This window comes from Delphinus delphis, chromosome 8 (assembly GCF_949987515.2).
Source record: "Delphinus delphis chromosome 8, mDelDel1.2, whole genome shotgun sequence".
In the NCBI taxonomy this organism is placed as follows: domain Eukaryota; kingdom Metazoa; phylum Chordata; class Mammalia; order Artiodactyla; family Delphinidae; genus Delphinus; species Delphinus delphis.
The window spans coordinates 73,244,550-73,263,845 of record NC_082690.1 but is presented as its reverse complement, the minus strand read 5'-3'; the positions used below and the strand labels follow the sequence as shown (position 1 = coordinate 73,263,845).

At 39.2% G+C, this 19,296-nt stretch overlaps 2 protein-coding genes across 7 annotated transcripts in view; both read left to right on the top strand.

The window, feature by feature from the left end:
• UEVLD (UEV and lactate/malate dehyrogenase domains) overlaps nt 1-16,384 on the top strand; it is a 46,565-nt gene extending 30,181 nt beyond the window's left edge. For 3 of the 6 annotated variants that reach the window (XM_060018596.2, XM_060018599.1, XM_069540957.1), the window contains 5 exons: nt 943-1,113; nt 2,385-2,558; nt 10,556-10,619; nt 12,759-12,882; nt 13,702-16,384. In XM_060018596.2, coding sequence (XP_059874579.1) covers nt 943-1,113; nt 2,385-2,558; nt 10,556-10,619; nt 12,759-12,882; nt 13,702-13,869 — 701 coding nt within the window. In that variant the 3' untranslated portion in view covers nt 13,870-16,384. Of the gene's footprint in view, nt 1-942; nt 1,114-2,384; nt 2,559-6,762; nt 8,735-10,555; nt 10,620-11,790; nt 12,198-12,758; nt 12,883-13,701 lie in introns of those variants that run through there. The other 3 variants (XM_060018597.2, XM_060018598.2, XM_060018600.2) reach the window with 3 other exon arrangements.
• Nucleotides 16,385-17,884: 1,500 nt separating this feature from the next.
• The window catches only part of TSG101 (tumor susceptibility 101), a 58,354-nt gene continuing 56,942 nt past the window's right edge, over nt 17,885-19,296 (top strand). Inside the window, exon 1 of the mRNA XM_060018594.1 lies at nt 17,885-18,049. Coding sequence (XP_059874577.1) covers nt 18,008-18,049 — 42 coding nt within the window. The 5' untranslated portion in view covers nt 17,885-18,007. The remainder of the gene's footprint in view (nt 18,050-19,296) is intronic.

The window sequence follows — 19,296 nt, the reverse complement described above, 5'->3', positions numbered from 1 at the left end:
TGAGCCAAGATGTTTTATCTTGATTTAAAGATTTTCAAATAATTTTTTTCCTCTTTGGAGTAGAATCCTTAATAAATAAAACAGATACAAACAACACTATGCTGTGCCTGCCAGCTTTCTTTCTGCTTATTCCCATTCCTACATGGCCTCTTAGTCACTTTCAAGGAGGTCTAGGACTCCTAAACTCGCAGTTTAAAAATCAGTGATGAGAACAAACGTATGGATACCAAGGGGGAAGGGGGGGGGTGGGATGAGTTGGGAGATTGGGATTGACATATATACACTATTGATACTATGTGTGAAATAGATAACTAATAAGAACCTACTGTATAGCACAGGGAACTCTGCTCAGTGCTTTATGGTGACCTAAATAGGAAGGAAATCCAAAAAAGAGGGGATATGTGTATATGTATAGCTGATTCACTTTGTTGTACCGTAGAAACTAACACAACATGTAAAGCAACTATACTCCAATAAAAATTAAAAAGAAAAAGATGCGGTATATATAAAAAATGGAATATTACTCAGCCATAAAAAGAATGAAATAATGCCATTTGCAGCAACATGGATGGACCTAGAGCTTAAAAAAAAAAATCAGTGATGTAATTGATTATAGGTGCATTCTGCCTATAGCATATTATTTATTTTTTCTAAGAAAATTGTGAATTACGTAGAAACCTAATTCCCTGTTTGTGGAGTCTGGATTCTGTAATTTATTTTATCTTTTTTGCTCTTTCCTCCCCTGGGATACACTCTTGCTTTTAATCCTCTTTCTGGAGGCAAACCTCAGCACTTTGTATCCTTCCTATGGACACAGGATTGATCTAGAGGCAATTGTGCTAAAAGCTGTCTAATTGTAGAAAAGAAGAACCTGATTATCATGAACAAGAACTTGGTTAAAACCTTTATCTTGAACTCAGACTGTTTCTTTTTATTCATTAGATTTGTCTGCCTCTACTCATTCCAAGGTGGTGATCTTCACAGTCAACTCTCTGGGTAGTTCTCAGTCCTACCTCGACGTGGTACAGAGAAATGTGGATATGTTCAGAGCCTTTGTTGCAGCTCTGGGACATTATAGTCCACATGGCATCCTGCTCGTTGCATCTCAGCCAGGTACAAGACTTTATTTTAAATAAATTTGGTGGTCCAGTGTATCAGTAGAATTGCCATTTCTGATAAAAGTCATAAAACAAGGTTATAAAGGGACAGCCAGAGCATTCAGTTAAATTGCTCTTATGATGAACAATGCAGTATTTTCCATATCCTGTCAACCAGTTACTTCTTCTGACTGTCATTAACTAGAAGGTTACAACTTACAATTTTTTATATAATATTACTATTAATATGTTCCAGGTTGTTAGCCATGCCTTTCTCAGTGAGAAAATGGTTAAATGCCCAAGAGAAAGATGCAGTAGATTATAGAAGGCTCCTTTGTTAACTCTGAAGTGTCATAAAATGTTAGTGAGCACACCAGAGTGCATTTTTAACATTTTGTATTTTAAATTGTTTCTCAAATTATTTGAGAAATTTTTTTCAAAGCATTAGGTGGTACTGGACTCAAATTGGTGAACAGATTTTTTTTTAATGTTCCCAATATAGGAGTATGATATGAATTTCACTTGTTCTCCTATAGCAATTGATTGAGGAATGTTGGTTTAATTCCTGACATCCCGGCTTCCCTGGTGGCGCAGTGGTTGGGAGTCCGCCTGCCAATGCAGGGGATGCGGGTTCGTGCCCCAGTCCGGGAAGATCCCACATGCCGTGGAGCGGCTGGGCCCGTGAGCCATGGGCACTGAGCCTGCGTGTCCGGAGCCTGTGCTCCGCAACGGGAGAGGCCACAGCAGTGAGAGGCCCGCGTACCGCAAAAAAAGAAAAAAAAAAATTCCTGACATCCTTTTGTCACATAAGAAAAAAATAGTTGTATTTTTGTTGATAATGCTGTATAACATGGTGGTAGTATATGAATCAGTATTTTAATTTAAAGATAGAAATTCAGCTTAAGCTAGATATAAAAGAGAACTTGATCAATGAAAAAAATTATTTTCTGATTTTCTGTACCCAGTTTTCATCTTTCTCGCTTAACTGCTCTAGGAAATTATCTGTTTTCCTCTCTTAAAAATTTATATTTAACAGCAAAGTTATGTAAGATCATGCTGAAACCTGGTTAGTTGTTTTTAATTATTAATTAAAATTAAAATATATTAAATTTACATAATATATAATAAATTTTAAAATATGTTATGCTTCATAGTGCATTTAGGACCTAAGAAGAGTATATACAAGTTTTAATATACTTATTAAAATAATAAATATTTTGTTTAGGAACTAGGCTAGAAGTACATTTTTTAAAATATTTATATTTTCACCTTGTATGTAATATTTAGTGGAAATCATGACCTATGTGACGTGGAAACTGAGTGCATTTCCTGCAAATCGAGTGATTGGAATTGGTTGCAATCTGGATTCACAGAGATTACAATATATTATTACAAATGTTTTGAAGGCACAGACTTCAGGAAGAGAAGTATGGGTTATTGGTGAGCAGGGAGAAGACAAAGGTAAGAAATACATGTTTATTAGTTATGTATATTGATAACCTACATCACCAGAGGCCATGATATGCATGATATGCACAGTTCTGGGGACTCCAAAATTGTGGCGCTTAATTGGCTTTCTTTCCACATTGCCTTTTGTGTGACAGGCCCCGTATTGTGAATATACTTTGCAAACATGTCATTCTGATTGTATTTACTTTTCTGTAAGTAAAAGGCAAGACCCTCTTAGGTTATATATTTTTATTTATCTTTTTATATTTTGTATTTGAATTTCATCATCCAGGATCAATTTAAAAGTTTAATTTTCTGGAGAGCAACATTTACATAAACCCTAAAGCATATACAGAACTCTTGCCTTTACTCTCCCATCCTACAATCTTGCTTACCTTTCCCTAAGTTCAGACTTTCTCCCTAGGTACATACCTCCTGTCTGTTTCTCACCTTTTTAAACAGAATTTTCATTCTTTATTTACCCTTATGGCCTTTTTTTTTTACCAGCTACTTGCTCTCTGCTCTGTCCCTACCACAGAAAGCATTCATAAAATACAGTCCCCTCGGGCTTCCCTGGTGGCACAGTGGTTGAGAGTCCACCTGCCGATGCAGGGGACGCGGGTTCGTGCCCCGGTCCGGGAAGATCCCACATCCCGCGGAGCGGCTAGGCCCGTGAGCCATGGCCGCTGAGCCTGCGCGTCCGGAGCCTGTGCACCACAACGGGAGAGGCCACAGCAGTGAGAGGCCCGCGTACCGCAAAAAAAAAAAAAAAAAAAAAATACAGTCCCCTGGATTTGAAAGCCCCTTTTCCTATCCCAAATGAATGCTTTCCCTATTTGATTCAAGAATCTCTTTTTTCTTTATTTTTCCCTCATGCTATAAAGTCAGGTTGGTTAGGTGATAAAAGTGCTTTATCCTAAGTTTGTTCATTTTTATTCATTTAAACAAGTATATGAGTATCTACTCTTCTCACTACTATATAAGATGTTAGTATGATACAAAAGAGGCACAGAGCATAGTCTCTTCCTTCATCATACTTAAAAATTATTTTAGAGCAACAAGAAAAATATTTACAAGATGTTTTGGCTAACAATGAAAGTATCGGATACTATTTGATTAAGTGCCAAAATGAATATATTTTAGACTTACAGTGCTTAGACACTTATGAGTGAGCATTTAACATGGGTTGAAATGACTGGAGAAAATTCTGTGTAGGCCATCATTGAACTGTACTTTGGAAGAATGAATAGGATTTGAATAAATAGCAAAGAATGGGACAGACATTCCAGGAATGGGAAAACAGGCAAAGGCATACACTTAAGTATGGCATGGTCATGGGATAAAAATATCTAGACTGGTTGTTGCAGAGTTTCAACCAGATAAACTTGGTTGCTTTCACATTTTGGAGATCCTTGAATACCTGATAAAGAGCTGGAAAGTGATTCTCAGGCAGAGGGGAAATATTAAAGGTATTTGAGCATGCGGGTAATGTGCTAAAAAGGTAATTTGGGGAAAATTAATCATTGCTTCCTCATTTAAAGTATATTACTATTACTCTATTCAGCCTGTAGGTGCTGTAGGGTAGAGAACAATGTAGAAAAGAACTTCTCTGCCTGTGAGGAAGTGATCATTTAACTGGAGAACTGGAGGAAGATTTGAAATCTGTATAAATCTGCACTGGCCACCTAGAAAGTTCAGTGCTAGAAAGAGTCAGGCTATAGAATAAACCTTGACAAAACCTGACAGTGTGATTCAAGCAGAGATAGCTTTTCAGGCTCAGAATGCTTCCTGACACTAAAAACTAATCAATAGAACCAGAAGAGGGGAGCAAATAAGAACTTGGAGCAGATGTATTAGAGTAACAAATGTCTAGGGATTCAAACAAACTCAAGACCCCAGAGTTTACTCACTACTACCATTTGAATTCTGGTCCATGTTGATCTCCTGCTTGCCTGATTATTGCAGATCTCCCAGTTAATGTGCTCTTTTCCCTCTAGTCTACCCTGTAAATGATGCCAAATTAATAATGGTATTAGCTAAAACTTACAGTGTTTGCAGTATGTTGCACATATTAATTCAATGTTCCTAAGTCACGTTCCTCTTTTCAAAAACTTTCACAGGCTTCCTCTGACCAAATTATTAAATTCTTTTGCTTGCCATTCAAGGAGTCCCAAAATGCAGTCTTAATCTTCCTCCCCAATTACAGTTATGGAGAGAGTCATGTTATTAGAGAGCTGGAAGCGACCCAAGGGATCATCAATTACAGTTTGTTGTAGGGAGCCAGCAATGGAGTCAGGGATGGTAAGAGTGACCTCCCCAGGAGGCTGTAGCTTTTCAGGTCAAAGCGGGGCTAAAACCCAGGTCTTGTGCATCTCGGCCCCACCCCACAGCTTTGCTTCAGCCACAGGGACCTTTGCCCGTTGCATTTACCTTTCCCATAATCCCTTCTCTTTCTCTCTCAGCATATTCAAATCTCATTCTTCAAGACCTAGGTCAAGTCTCCCTTACCTTACCCTTTGAAGCTTTTCCTGATCACATCATTGCACAGTGATTCCTTCATTCCTTTGAGCTAAAAGCTCTTGCTAGCTATGTGGTAATTAACCATATGTTGTCTCAAGATATTTATTCTTTTGTTAAACTGCTGTTTATTCTGATCCAATTTGAATTTTGTGTGTGTACCTTCTCCTTATTGAAAGAGTAAATTATTAAGCTGTTCTTTTAGTTAAAGTCATACTTTCACATTGTAAAAGGATTAAATAGTACAAAAAAATATGTAGTGAAAAATAAGTCTCCCTTTTATGCCAGACACCCAGTCCGTCTCTCTAGAAGCCATGCAACCTTACAGAAATGTTCTGTGTATGGACAAGCACATGTATGAAATATACATAATACATCATTCTCCATCTTGCCCTTTTACTTAGTGATATGACTTGGAGATGATTGCATAATAACATATATAGATCTTGCTCATCCTTTTAAACTACTGGATATACCAAAATTTATTTAACCAGTCCCCCTAATAAGTTATAATTTTTGAATGAATAAGAACATTTCACAATATGGTTATATTAATATCTCAAATTGTAAAGAGAAAATAAAGGATGGTGTGACTTGATAAATAAACCTAAGGTACTGTGCTGACTGCTGTTGGAGCTACATAAATGAATAAGAACCTGACCCTGTCTTTAGGCAGCTTGGAGTCTAATATAGGAAAGGCAGTGTTGACTTGCAATAAAAGAGGTCCAAGGGAAGTAAGACAAAAGCACAAGGAAGGGAGCTCTCAAGTAGGAACTAGAAATGGAGAGATGTAGGTACATGTGAATTGAGATCACTTAAATATAACATTATGTAATATTTGACACATATAAAAGAATATGTATAGCATATATGTATGTTTTAAAGCATCATAGTAGAACAAACATTCATGAATCCATACTCAATTAAGAACAATACAAATACTATTGAAGGTACCTATGTACTCCCCAGCCCATCTCCCTATCTCCCTTCTAGGTACTGCTATCAGATCACTTTTTATCCTGTCTTCTACTTTGTTTCAAAGGTAGTTCTATCCACCGATAATTACCTTGGTCTTGAAGCCAGAAATGGATTAGAGGCTCCCTCTGCTGGTTTCATGTATGGACACCAGTTGATTATATCTTTGCATAGGTGACACCACAGTAATAGCAAAATTAGAATTATTTTTTATTGAGTATTAAATGCTTTGCATATCTCATTTAAAATTTAAAAACACTCCATGAAGGAAGTGGTAGTTTTCCAAATCAAATATGTGAGGAAGCTTAAGATTCAATGAGGTTAACAATTTGTCCAAGGTTTACACATTTTGTAAGGGCAGAACTGCAATTTGAACCCTGGTCTGACTCCAAAGCTGTACTTTTTCTTGCTGTGACTTAATTAGATAATTTATCTTAAGCATTTAGTACAGTGCCTGGCACAGAGTAAACACTCACTAAATGGTAGCTGTTACTACAATGATCAAGACGGCGAGATGGTCATGAATAGAAAATTGGCAAAGGGACATGGAAAACTACACTTTGAAATAATGCAGTATTAGGGTTTAGAAACAGAGTTATAAGAATGGCAGATATGTAAGTGAAATTATTTAAGTATTTCAGAGACAAATGACAGTTACAGCCTGGAGGAGGAATGACATGGCATATAAGACCCTTTAGGATTTGTTTCATGCTTCCTTCCTCAGCCTCATCTTCTGCCATTCTGACAAGCATTTTATGCTAGTCAGATGATCAACTTGCAGCTTCCCAAAGGGTCCATGCACTCTCATGCCGCCTTGCCTTTGCACCTGATGCTTCCTTTACCTGAACATTCATTAATTTGGCTAAGTCCTGCTTACCCTTCAAGACTGGGCTTGAGGGCTTCCCTGGTGGCACAGTGGTTAAGAATCTGCCTGCCAGTGCAGGGGACACGGGTTCGAGCCCTGGTCCGGGAAGATCCCACATTGTCGCGGAGCAGCTAAGTCTGTGCGCCACAACTACTGAGCCTGCACTCTACAGCCCGTGAGCCACAGCTACTGAGCCCGCGTGCCCCAACTACTGAAGCCCGCGTGCCTAGAGCCCATGCTCTGCAACAAGAAAAGACACCGCAATGAGAAGCCGGTGCACTGCAACAAAGAGTAGCCCCTGCTTGTCGCAACTAGAGAAAGCCCGCGCATAACAACGGAGACCCAGTGCAGCCAAAAATAAATATAAATAAATAAATTTATTTAAAAAAAAAAAAGACTGGGCTTGAGTGCCACCTCTCCCAGGAAGCCTTCCCTAATTCTCCAGGTTAAGTAAGTTTATGCCTCTATTATAACCACTATCACACTGTGTTATAATTGCATATTTACTTGTCTCTTCACCCTGACAGACTGTAAACCCGTTGAGCTTGGAACGGCCTCAGTAAATATGTTTTGAAATTAATGAATGATCCTGATACCATCTTGTTGTATCCAAGGGTCATTCATACAGTGCCCCACCAAATTAGTCAGTAGAACATGTGCTTTGGAGCTGCTATTTTTAGCTGTGATATTGAAATCATATGTAAACTGCAGATAACTCCTTCAAATGGTGTTTTAGAAACCCAAGGGCTGGACCTCAAAACAGAGTGTTAGATCATCTGCTTTGGGCATCAATCTTAACCTAAAGGATAGGTGTTATATGTAATGGAAAAGAGAGATCACATGGTCATTTTTTATTAAAATTTTTGGGGTCAGGGGATTACTGTTTTTAAGGAGTAGAACCAGAAAGATTAGGATTGATTGATGCATTATTTGAAAGGGATTCTTAAACTAGGATAAATGTATATTTAGGAAGTGTGAAGGGTTGGGCAGTAAATGAACAAAAAAGTGAAATAATTCAGTCCATCTAAACTTAACTGAAAATCCTAATGACTGTGTCAGAAGCAAATTTGAACATAGTGAAGCTTTCTCCCTCACCCCAAACATTGTTTTCTCATGGCTCTTATAAGTCCAAACTCAGAGGAAAGATAAAACGTGATTATGTGTGTAATATATAATGGCAGTAATACTCATAATTAAATTCCAGACTTCTTTGTATTTGTCTTTTCTTATACCTACCTGCCCTTTTTATTTATCTTTCCAAGGTCTGTGAATGCTGTGTTTCATTTAGCAGATATTTCCCTGCAATTTTCTCTATATTGTGAATATGCTAATAATGTGCCAAAATTTTGTTTTAGAAAATAATTCATGTATAGCCCTTCCATTCAAGTGAAACATTTTTTAAAACCCCTTAATTTGTCCACATGTATTTATATTTTTCATGTAACAGTGTTTGGTTTAGCTTCTTTTTTAACTTAACATAAAAACTTTTCGATGTTTTTCAACTTAACTGTTGCAACTATGTTTTCCTCTTTGTTTAATATAATTATGGATTGTGGACTTCCCTGGTGGCACAGTGGTTAAGAATCTGGGGCTTCCCTGGTGGCGCAGTGGTTGAGAATCTGCCTGCCAATGCAGGGGACACGGGTTCGAGCCCTGGTCTGGGAAGATCCCACATGCCGCGGAGCAACTAGGCCCATGAGCCACAACTACTGAGCCTGCGCGTCTGGAGCCTGTGCTCCGCAACAGGAGAGGCCACGATAGTGAGAGGCCCGCGCACCGCGATGAAGAGTGGCACCCACTCGCCACAACTAGAGAAAGCCCTCGCACAGAATCAAAGACCCAACACAGCTAAAAATAAATAAAGAAAGGAAGGGAGGGAGGGAGGAAGGGAGGGAGGAAGGGAGGAAGGGAGGGAGGGAGGAAGGGAGGAAGGGAGGGAGGAAGGAAGGAAGGAAGGAAGGAAGGAAGGAAGGAAGGATGGAAGGATGGATCTGCCTGCGAATCCCTGGTCTGGGAAGATCCCACATGCCGCGGAGCAGCTAAGCCCATGCGCCACAACTACTGAGCCTGCGCTCTAGAGCCCGTGAGCCACGACTACTGAGCCCACGTGCCACAACTACTAAAGCCCGTGTGCTCTAAGGCCTGTGCTCCGCAACAAGAGAAGCTACTGCTAGAGGATGCCCGAGCACTGCAACAAAGAGTAGCCCCCACTCACTGCAACTAGAGAAAGCCCGTGCGCAGCAACCGAGACCCAACACAGCAAAAAAAAAAAAGAAAACAATTAAAAATATATAAATAAATAAAAATACTTTAAAAAATTATGGATTGTGTGCAAGTTCAGCTCATTATCTCCTGTGCATTCTTTTTTAAAATAAATTTATTTTTTTATTATTTACTAATAAAATTATTTTATTTACTATTTTTATTTTTTATAAATAAATAATTATTTATTATTTTTCGTTGCAGTCTTCATTGCTGCATGCAGGCTCTCTCTAGTTGCAGCGAGCGGGGGCTACTCTTCGTTGCAGTGCGCGGGCTTCTCATTGCAGTGGCTTCTCTTGTTGCGGAGCACAGGCTCTAGGCACGCAGGCTTCAGTAGTTGTGGCTTGCGAGCTTCAGTAGTTGTGGCTTGCGGGCTCTAGAGCGCAGGCTCAGTAGTTGTGGTGCATGGGCTTAGCTGCTCTGTGGCACGTGGGATATTCCTGGACCAGGGCACGAACCTGTGTCCCCTACATTGGCAGGCGGGTTCTTAACCACTGTGACACCAGGGAAGCCCATCCTGTGCATTCTTTACTGTGGTAAAGAATCTGTGTTGGAGGACACAAAAGAAAAACACATGATCCCTGCCCCCTGGAAGCTTATAATCAGTTTGAGGAGGGGAAGCTGTCCTTTGTTGCTGACACATCACTAACTGGCCTAATCTTGAATGCAGTTTAGAAGACTTGTGGGAATTCCCTGGTGGTCCAGTGGTTAGGACTTGGCGCTTTCACTGTTGTGCCTGGGTTCAATCCCTGGCCAGAGCTAAGATCTTGCAAGCCGCGTGGCATGTATGTATGTATGTATGGTTCCCAGTGGAGCAAATGCCAAGTGCTTGCAGCACGTGGGAGCCTATTATGCATTGCCTGCTGAGAAAAGAAAGCTTTCTACTTGGACAGTAAAATGGCCCAGTGTTGTTGAGAGAGAACAGGTAAGGGGCTGCAAGTAGACTTTGGGGATCATGTTTTGGGGGAACTGCAACTCAAAGTCTTTCTCACCCCAGGCAATCAGTACAGCACATTTAGTGCCACCAGTGGAAAAATATAACTCTAGCTAGAAGGGGGGAAAATGTTTCTTTAAAGTTTAGGGCTTCCCTGGTGGCGCAGTGGTTGAGAGTCCACCTGCCGATGCAGGGGACACGGGTTCATGCCGCAGAGCGGCTGGGCCCGTGAGCCATGGCCGCTGAGCCTGCGCGTCCGGAGCCTGTGCTCCACAACGGGAGAGGCCACAACAGTGAGAGGCCCACGTACGGCAAAAAGAAAAAAAAAAGTTTAATACAGTTAATAAAAAAAAGTTTAATACAGTTAATACCCTTAACTGCAGATGATCATTTATCACATCTTAATCCTAAGAGAGTTATTGATGAAATATAATCAGTTTTTCATTTAATTTTTAGTGCCCACATGGGGTGGCCAAGAGGACGTAACAAGGCATAACTCTCAGGTGCAGCTGTCCAACAGGTAATACTGAGTGTAGTTTTGCATTTATCCAACTAAAAACCATATACTTCATAGCTAATGTAGCAGCTGTTTGCACAGCATGTACTTACCGGGCTTCTGCAAACAAAACTTACTAGTATGGACAAAACCAAAGTACATGAGAACAATGTTTTCTATTCTTTGATTTCTTATCTCAGAGTAGATCTAAGAGTGCTTTGCAAGCTTAATATTTCAATATACAGTTGACTCTTTAGAGGGTAGAATAGTTTCCTTATTTGTAGGCAGTGATTTACTGCTCCTATATTTAGGATATAGGATCCTATATCTGAGGGTATTGGATATTTTCTTAAATGTAGAAGAGAATTTGTCTATACCACTTAAAAATCAATATGTATTTATTAATTACACATAAATACATTTGGAAATTAGTCTAATATGAATGGATAACCCACATTATTAATTCAGGCAAAAACAAAGTATAATGCACAGATCCTCGTACCTTTTGTGTTTATTCAGAGGCCTTCCTGGGGTCTGGACCCGATAGGGTGGACTCTACATACTGTGTATTTTCATGCCATTTGTTGTTTTACTGTCACATAATAACATCCTTTCCTGAATTCTGAGTGGTGATTTTTAGCTTTTTAAACCTGCAGTTTATGGTTTTTAGAATATAACAACTAGAAAGAATATTCTCTTATTGAGAAGAGTAGTATGTTGTATAATCCATTCTAATCTGCTTCTCTATATAATGCTGCATTTATAGCTTTTAAAAGGAAGGAATTCAAACATGTTTGTTTAATTTGTATCACTTTTAATTAGTTACAAAACGAATGTATGCTCTCATAAAACTTTATTTATTTTTTTATTGAAATATAGTTGATTTACAATGTTGTGTTAGTTTCTGGTATACAGCAAAGATAAAACTTTAAATACTGCAGATATCTATACAGGAGAAAGTGAAAAGCAGGGGTAATTCCATTCTCCAGAAACAACCACTGTAAACAGTTTAGTGTCCACGTATCCAAACATTTTTTCCCATGCTTCTGCAAACATTATCATTATTATTTATTATTATTTTTATAATAATGTATGCTATTTATATTATCTTGCAACTTGCTTTGTTTCCTTAATAATAAATCTTGGATATTTTCCCATTATTGTACATATAAATCTACTTTATATTCTTCTCAAGAGTTATATGGCACTAGGGGACTTCCCTGATGGTGCAGTGGTTAAGAATCCGCCTGCCAATGCAGGGGGCACGGGTTCGATCCCTGGTCCGGGAAGATCCCACATGCTGCAGAGGAACTAAGCCCATGTGCCACAACTACTGAGCCTGCACTCTAGAGCCTGTGAGTCACAACTACTGAGCCCACGTGCCACAACTACTGAAGCCCACGTGCCTAGAGCCTGTGCTCCGCAACAAGAGAAGCCACTGCAATGAGAAGCCGGTGCACCTCAACAAAGAGTAGCCCCCGCTCGACACAACTAGAGAAAGCCCGCATGCGGCAACGAAGACCCAACACAGCCAAAAATAAATAAATTAATTAATTAAAAAAATAAAAGCTATATGGCACTACATTTGGTACTGATTTATTTAACAAGTCCTCTTTTCATGAATTATTTCCAAAATTTTTTGTGTCTCAAATAAGACAAACATACTTACATGTATATCTTTGCACACTTGAGCATATTGCTATAGGATAAATTCCTAGAAGAGGAATTTCTAGATCAAGTGTTGCCAGATCTTCCTCTTAAAAGTTGAATAATTTTGCACTCTCAACAGCAGTTATGGGAATGCCTGTTTCTCTGTAGCTTGGGGAAAAGTAGTTATCAGTCTTTTTAATCTTTGCCAATTTTGATGGGCAAAACTGATGTATTTATTGTTTTAACTCATATTTAGTTAAATATTAGTGGTGCTGAGCATCTTTTTATATTATTAGGCCATTTGTATTGACTCTCTGTGAACTGCCTGACATTTTAAGAAAAGCTTCATTACTGGACTGTAGGTTTTCCTAACAATTGCTGTATAACTCTCACTTCTGTGTCATAAAAATATCTAATTAATATCTTAAACAGAAGCTAAAACTAAGTGTACATATTTTGTGCATTTTCTAAAATCGTGATTTGTGTGTTTTGTTTTTGTTTTTTATAACCTAGAGCCATGGAACTGTTAAGGGTAAAAGGTCAAAGATCCTGGTCTGTTGGACTGTCAGTAGCCGACCTGGTTGACAGTATTGTGAATGATAAAAAGAAAGTGCATTCTGTATCAGTTTTAGCAAAGGTAATTGCTATTCTCATTCTCTCATCATATTTTAAAATATTTATATTATTAATGTAAAGCCAGAAAAAGTGCTGTTCACACTGTAACCCAGGTATCTTCAGTATCACCAGCTTTTAGAGTAACACATGGGAGAAGACAGTTTGGTCTAAGCTCTGTCCTGCTTGGCTATAGGAAGTCTGGGCTTCTACCAGGTTGCCCTTCACCCCCATTAATTTTTGGAATCCCCAAGAAGCATTTATAAATTCCACAAACTTCTTGTTGTCATTTATCTCCTCAGCCAGCCAGGTCACCCCAGACCGACGTGCCAACTGGTCTTAGCCAGTCATCAGTCTGCTTCTCCAGTTCAGTTTGTCCTTTACTGCTTTATTCCAAGTATAGAGTCCCTAAAGCACAGCACAGCTAAGATGAGGCACAAATGCTTAACCAAATGTTCATGAAAACTTAGGAATACCAGAAGGGAAATAAAACATGGAAGGAAAGACTGAAAACAGATTACCAAATTTGACTGCACTCAGAGTCCATGCTAAACCCCTCCCCTGGGAATTCACTCTGACATTTTTCTTAACCCCCAGCCTGTTACTCATATTGCAGGGGGCTAGCTTACCTCCCCATAAAGTGGGTGTCTTTGACCAAGTTCCGTTTCACAAAAATTTTGTGAAACAGTGACTCGAATTTAGAAAATAAATGAACAATTTTTTTTAAGTTCAACTTGTATCACTTTGTACTTCTAGGACCAGAAAAGCTAGGAAATATCCATATTTATGGTATTATCTTTTTTGCAGTGATTCGGCTCTAATATCCCAATTTTTTTCATTTCAGGGATATTATGATATAAATAGTGAAGTGTTTTTAAGTTTGCCTTGCATCCTTGGAACCAGTGGAGTGTCTGAAGTCATCGGGACCACAGTGAAAGAAGATACAGTGACTGAGAAACTCCAAAGCAGTGCATCATCAATACATAGTCTCCAGCAACAGTTAAAACTTTGATTCTAAAGTTCAGAGTTACTTGAAAGGAAAGGTCGTTTAATTTTACCAACATATATATAGGGCTGAGAACTTCTGTGTCTTATTATTTATCCTTACAAACTGCTTGGTTAAGGTAGATGGTTTCTTGGTTGGCTTTGTAATATGAATCCTTAGGTAGTTAGATAAGAAGGAAAAAAATCTAATTTTCTTTGTTGTTCTTGAGATATCTATACTGTTCTTTAAACCTACAGCAGAGATAAACGTTCATCTGCAATATGCATCATTTTAAAATTATGTATCCTCAATTAGCACCTTTAGCACTTTGGGAATACTTTGAAAATGATACATTTTTAAAGGAAAATTACTCTTTGACTGTTATAATAACCATGATAAGCCGAAAGCCCAGTATGGATTTACAAAATCTGTGCCAGCTATACACTCAAAGGATCCACAATTTAAGCTATTAATGTTTCTTCTTTAAAAACAGTGGGTAGTAATGATAATAAAGCATTTTGTTTTCCCTCTTCAAATTGATTAGCTACCACAAAAATGGAAAAGAATTTTACACGTACTTTAAAATAGTAAAAAGGAAAATGAAATTTTTTAATATATGAAGAAAAAGTGTACTTTAATTTCCAGTGGGACTGTCCTTTCTGGAATTTTCTATAACCTCTTCCTAGGCTATATAAGATCTCCGACATCTCAAGAACGCACTGTGACATTAGTAGAACCATAGAGAATGTGTATTTTTAGTGGAAGTAGGTTATGAATGAAAGCCAAGCAGTTTAAAGCTAAAATATGAGGCTTTCGTAAAAGCCATTGGTCTTAATGGGGAGAGGTTGGGTGGGCTGATTGTCTGAGCAAATCCTTTAACTACTCCTGAAGAAATGATTTACTTTGGTGATGGGTCAATAATGACAATATCTTCATATGTGAAAGATAGCATATTATTACGAATGTGATGCACAGCTAAGAGCAAGAACTAACATCAACACTTCTAGTATTTCTGGCAATGTGATGAGCACTTTATTGTTTTATTCCTCAGGATTATTTATTAATCCTCACAGTAACCCACTGAGGAAGGGACTATTATCATCATTTTATAGAGGAGGAAATTGAGGTTTAGTGCCCAAGATCTCATGACTAAGGGACACTTACATACAACCTCTACTTTTTCTAAGTACGAGAAGAGGGAAAAAGCATAAAAGCAGAAATAGTTACCACAAGACCCTAAAGCTGGGGTTCTATACTCTTATATTCTCATGTAGGGGCTTTTTTTTTCAATATAGTTTTTAGAAAGACTGATTCTCTGACTTCCCAGACTTGCCCTCAGCAAATAGCTGGGGGGAATGGGGGAGGTACGCACTGAAGTAGGCGTTTAGTTATTTAGTCATTCAGTTAAATAAGTGGGAGCCTGCTATACACCAGGTGCCATACTGGGCACTGCAGATACAGTGGTGAGCAAACCTGGACTAGGTCCAAGCCCTCATGGTGCTTATAATCTAGTATGGAAACATAGTAATCAAGTCTCACAAATAAATGTCCAATGCAAGTGTAATAAGTGCTGTGAAGAAGTCCCAGGTGCTTTGAAAGCATATTATAGGTAACCCAAACCTGGTCAATGAGATAGGAGCCAGATGGATTATATGGGCAGACATACCTTAGGTAGAGAGGAAACAGTCAAACTAATGCTGATTTAGAATAATAATGGATGCTTATAATGATGAGCTTAAATCATAAAGAAAAGGTGAAATTATATTCAGTGTTCCATGTTTAAGTAGAAAAGTATTTAATATGCTTGGAAAGATTCACACTATAATGAACTAGTGTAAAAACATTGGCCATTTGAAGAGAAGAGCATTAGTTCTCTGTAATTTCACTGCATGGGTAGGTTATTTTGGTGTTAACTCTAATAGTATATCCTCACTGTCCTTTTGTATGAAATAAGAAATTAAAACTAAAAGGACCGTTTCTTGTGTTTTTAAAGTCGCCTTTTCTAATATCAGATACCTAATTGTGCTCTTGAAGAATAACCTAATTACAAGATACTGTATAAATAGATGAATTGCTAAGAATTCACTACATTAATTATAAAAGGAACATGTCACTACAACAATACTTATTGCGTCTACTGTTATTCCGGGTACTGTGTTAGAATCTGAGAAGTGAAAAGACGAGTAATAATAGCCCTTGCCCTACAGAAAACCACAATATAGAAGTAATTCTATCAGATATTTCCTTGAGTGTTGAGTATTATAAATCATATAGTAAGTTCTATATATAAGTCAAGAAGCAGTACCACCACCACCTCACTGTGATTTGGTGATAATTTGACATTCATGATGCTTCTATTAACTTTCACTTTTTTTCATCTTTCCAAAATCATGCAGTGTCTCTTGTTATGGTTTTTAATGGGGCTTGGATTAAAATGCTTCTTTGATATTGTAACAGATAAATATTTTATTTTCCAATTTACATTGTAGTTATTCTTAAATATCAAGAATATTGAATAAAATAAACTTTGACTTTAAAATTACCGGGGGATTCCTAATTTATTGGGTGGAAGGAAATATATTCAGATTGAGGAGAAAGATTCTTTCCTATGATTCATACAGTCCCCAGGATATTTAGTTACTTCATTTTAAGTGGCTTAAGTGCAAAATGAAGAGAATGGATTTTGTTAATTGTTTTCAAACTTTAAAAAATTATTTTTAACAAGAACACCTTTTGAACAATATATTGCCTACACTCTTCCAATAGATAAAAGTAGAATTGCTGTAACTGGAGGTGCTCCTGGGTAAGCTGTGGCTTTAAGAATAGTTTGAAAAGCACATTACTTTTAAGTGACAAAGAAGTGTAGGGAAGGATAGACTGCCCTATAGTTTGGTTTGACTGGAGCTGTGTGCGTAACTAATATATAGTGTCCAAAGAAAGATACCTATTAAAATAGACTTTATTTTGTGTGTGTTGGCAACAATGTATAATGATGCTTCCACATGTTGTCAATTAGGCCCTCTTTGTGTATGTGACCTTCACTTAGATGCCAATTTAGAAGAGAATTAATACCACAGCCTGTTCCCCAGTAGCACTATGCTAATATCATCCAAATAATCATACTTCACACCGTCAAGCCCAAGCTTTACAGTACCTCGAATGGCACTGTACTTACAAAACTGGTGGTGATGTGCAATAATAATGACTAATATAAATGACCATGAGGAACTTCTATGGGTATAGAAATTCAATTAAGATAGAGTACCTACTCTTGCACTGTATAATAAGACAATGAGGATCTGAAGATGAGTCTGCCCTCAAAGACTTGGACTTTGTTAGTGGACAGGCTAGTACACACACGGAATGCAAGGTAGAAGGTAAGATGTCTGGGCACCAAGGAGAAATGGGGGCTTGGATTAAAATGCTTAATCCAAGCATTTGGATTAGGGGAATGATTTCCTGTAGAAGAAATTACTGCCTGGCTTCCTGTGAAACGAGGGCTCTGCACTTTGCCCTCGGGAATGTAGTATGATGAACTTTTCACCTTAAAAATGAAAAACCACCTGATAATCAGAGACGCTGGGCATCGCCTTTTGCAAGCCTTTCATCCTAGAGTTGGAAAAAACTGAAGCCCGAACTAGGAGTGCATTTGCCTGCTATTATCAGAAGGGCAAGTCAGTGGCAGAACTGTTTTCTGACTCCAGTCCAGTGCCTTCCCACTTGATGTTTGTCGTTTAAGCTCACTGGCAAGATCTTCGCACTTCTTCCCCTCCCTGCACCTGCGCTCTTAGTCTAAGGGCAACTGTCAAAGATCTGCCAATCTTACCCCGGCTCAGAGTTTCCACCCTCGGAACAAAAGTGCACTCTTGGAAAGATTCACACCATAATGAACTAGTGTAAAAACACTGGCCATTTGAAGAGAAGAGCACAAAATTGCACAAGATTGCTCGGCCTGCCAAGCTCTAGTCACGCCCACCCTTGGTCACCGACCTCGGAAGTGACGTAAGGGAACCGGAAGCGCTGGCGTGGTGGCCTACTTCCTGTTGGTAGAGGTTGGGGGGGTGGGGGGTTGGCTCTGCGGTGTGCGACTGTGTGGGGCAGCCTGGGGCAGCCCCGGAGCGGCTGACCCTCTGCCTGTGGGGACGGGAGTCGCGAGGCGGCCGCCATGGCGGGGTCGGAGAGCCAGCTCAAGAAAATGGTGTCCAAGGTGAGGCCGCGGCGCGCTCGCCTTTCGGCGCGCACCCACCGCTCCCTTCCGCGCCGCCCGGGCCTTTCCGACCAGCCTAGCGAGCCCCCCCGGGCGAGCCCGAAGCCCCAGGCAGTGCCCGGCCGCCTCCGCCGCCCCAGCCCCGGGATGCCTGTCGCCCGGTGCCGGAATCCTGGGCCGGGGCCGGCGCGGGGCGGCGACGGTCAACAAAGGCGCGGAGCCGAGGCTGCCTGCCACCTGCCGCCCGTCCTCCTCTCTTCAGGGAGAGAGTTTGGAGCAGTCTTTGGGGCAGTATAGTTTTCGTCTTAGTTTTTTATCAACACAAAGAGAGGGTTGTACTTAAAACTCGGTCGTGGGCACTCCTCCACTTGTGTCCCAGTGTAGGATTCGTGCGTCTTCGCCCTTCCCTCCCGGCCCCCGGAGATTGTGTCCTTTTCAGTTTGTATTCTTCACGCAGCTCAATAGCCGACCCGCGGGAGATCATAACTTGGTTGAATTGGCTCAGTTATAAGTAAAAACGTCCTTGAGAAGCCAGAATACCGGTACCTCACTACATCGGGTGAAATAAATAGAATTCCATTACCATTTCAGGGACTTTGATTTGCTAAGAGTGACTACCTTTAATTGTATGCTACTTATAACGCGGAATTATTTGGTTTGAAATTTTTAATCTTCACCGTTCAAGACCAGTGTATTTTTTTCTTTTTTATAAAAGGAGGTAGGCATTTTGTATTTAAAGCCGTGAGTTATTTTGACAACTACTTAAAATGTGGCATCTGATACCAGAGTGAACTGGGTGGTTTTTTTGTTTTTTTTTTCAGTTTATCAAAGCTAATTGGAATAAGATGTATGTGAAATGGTTGAGTGCAGAATCTTCTCCAGTTAAACGATTAGCTTTAGATACTTTTGTCAAAACAAGAATGGTAGGAAGCAAAGAAGTGTAAACAGTTTTCAATAGTATTAAAATACACTATTATGTATGAACTTATTCCTTTAAAAATATACTTTTCCCCCCAGTAAAATCATCCCCATAGTCTTTGATTGAAGAGCAAATAATCTCTAAAGAGTGAGTGATGGTTTTTTAAATAAAGCTTCTCTTGCTTGTTCTAATCATATCTTCTAGGCTTCTGATTTTCTTTCTTTTTTAAAAAATTGAGGTATAGTTGATTTGATTTTCTTTCGATAAAGTAATTATCCTTAGTTGTAGAGGAAGTTTTAGGGAGCCCTAGAAGATTGTGGCAGAGGTC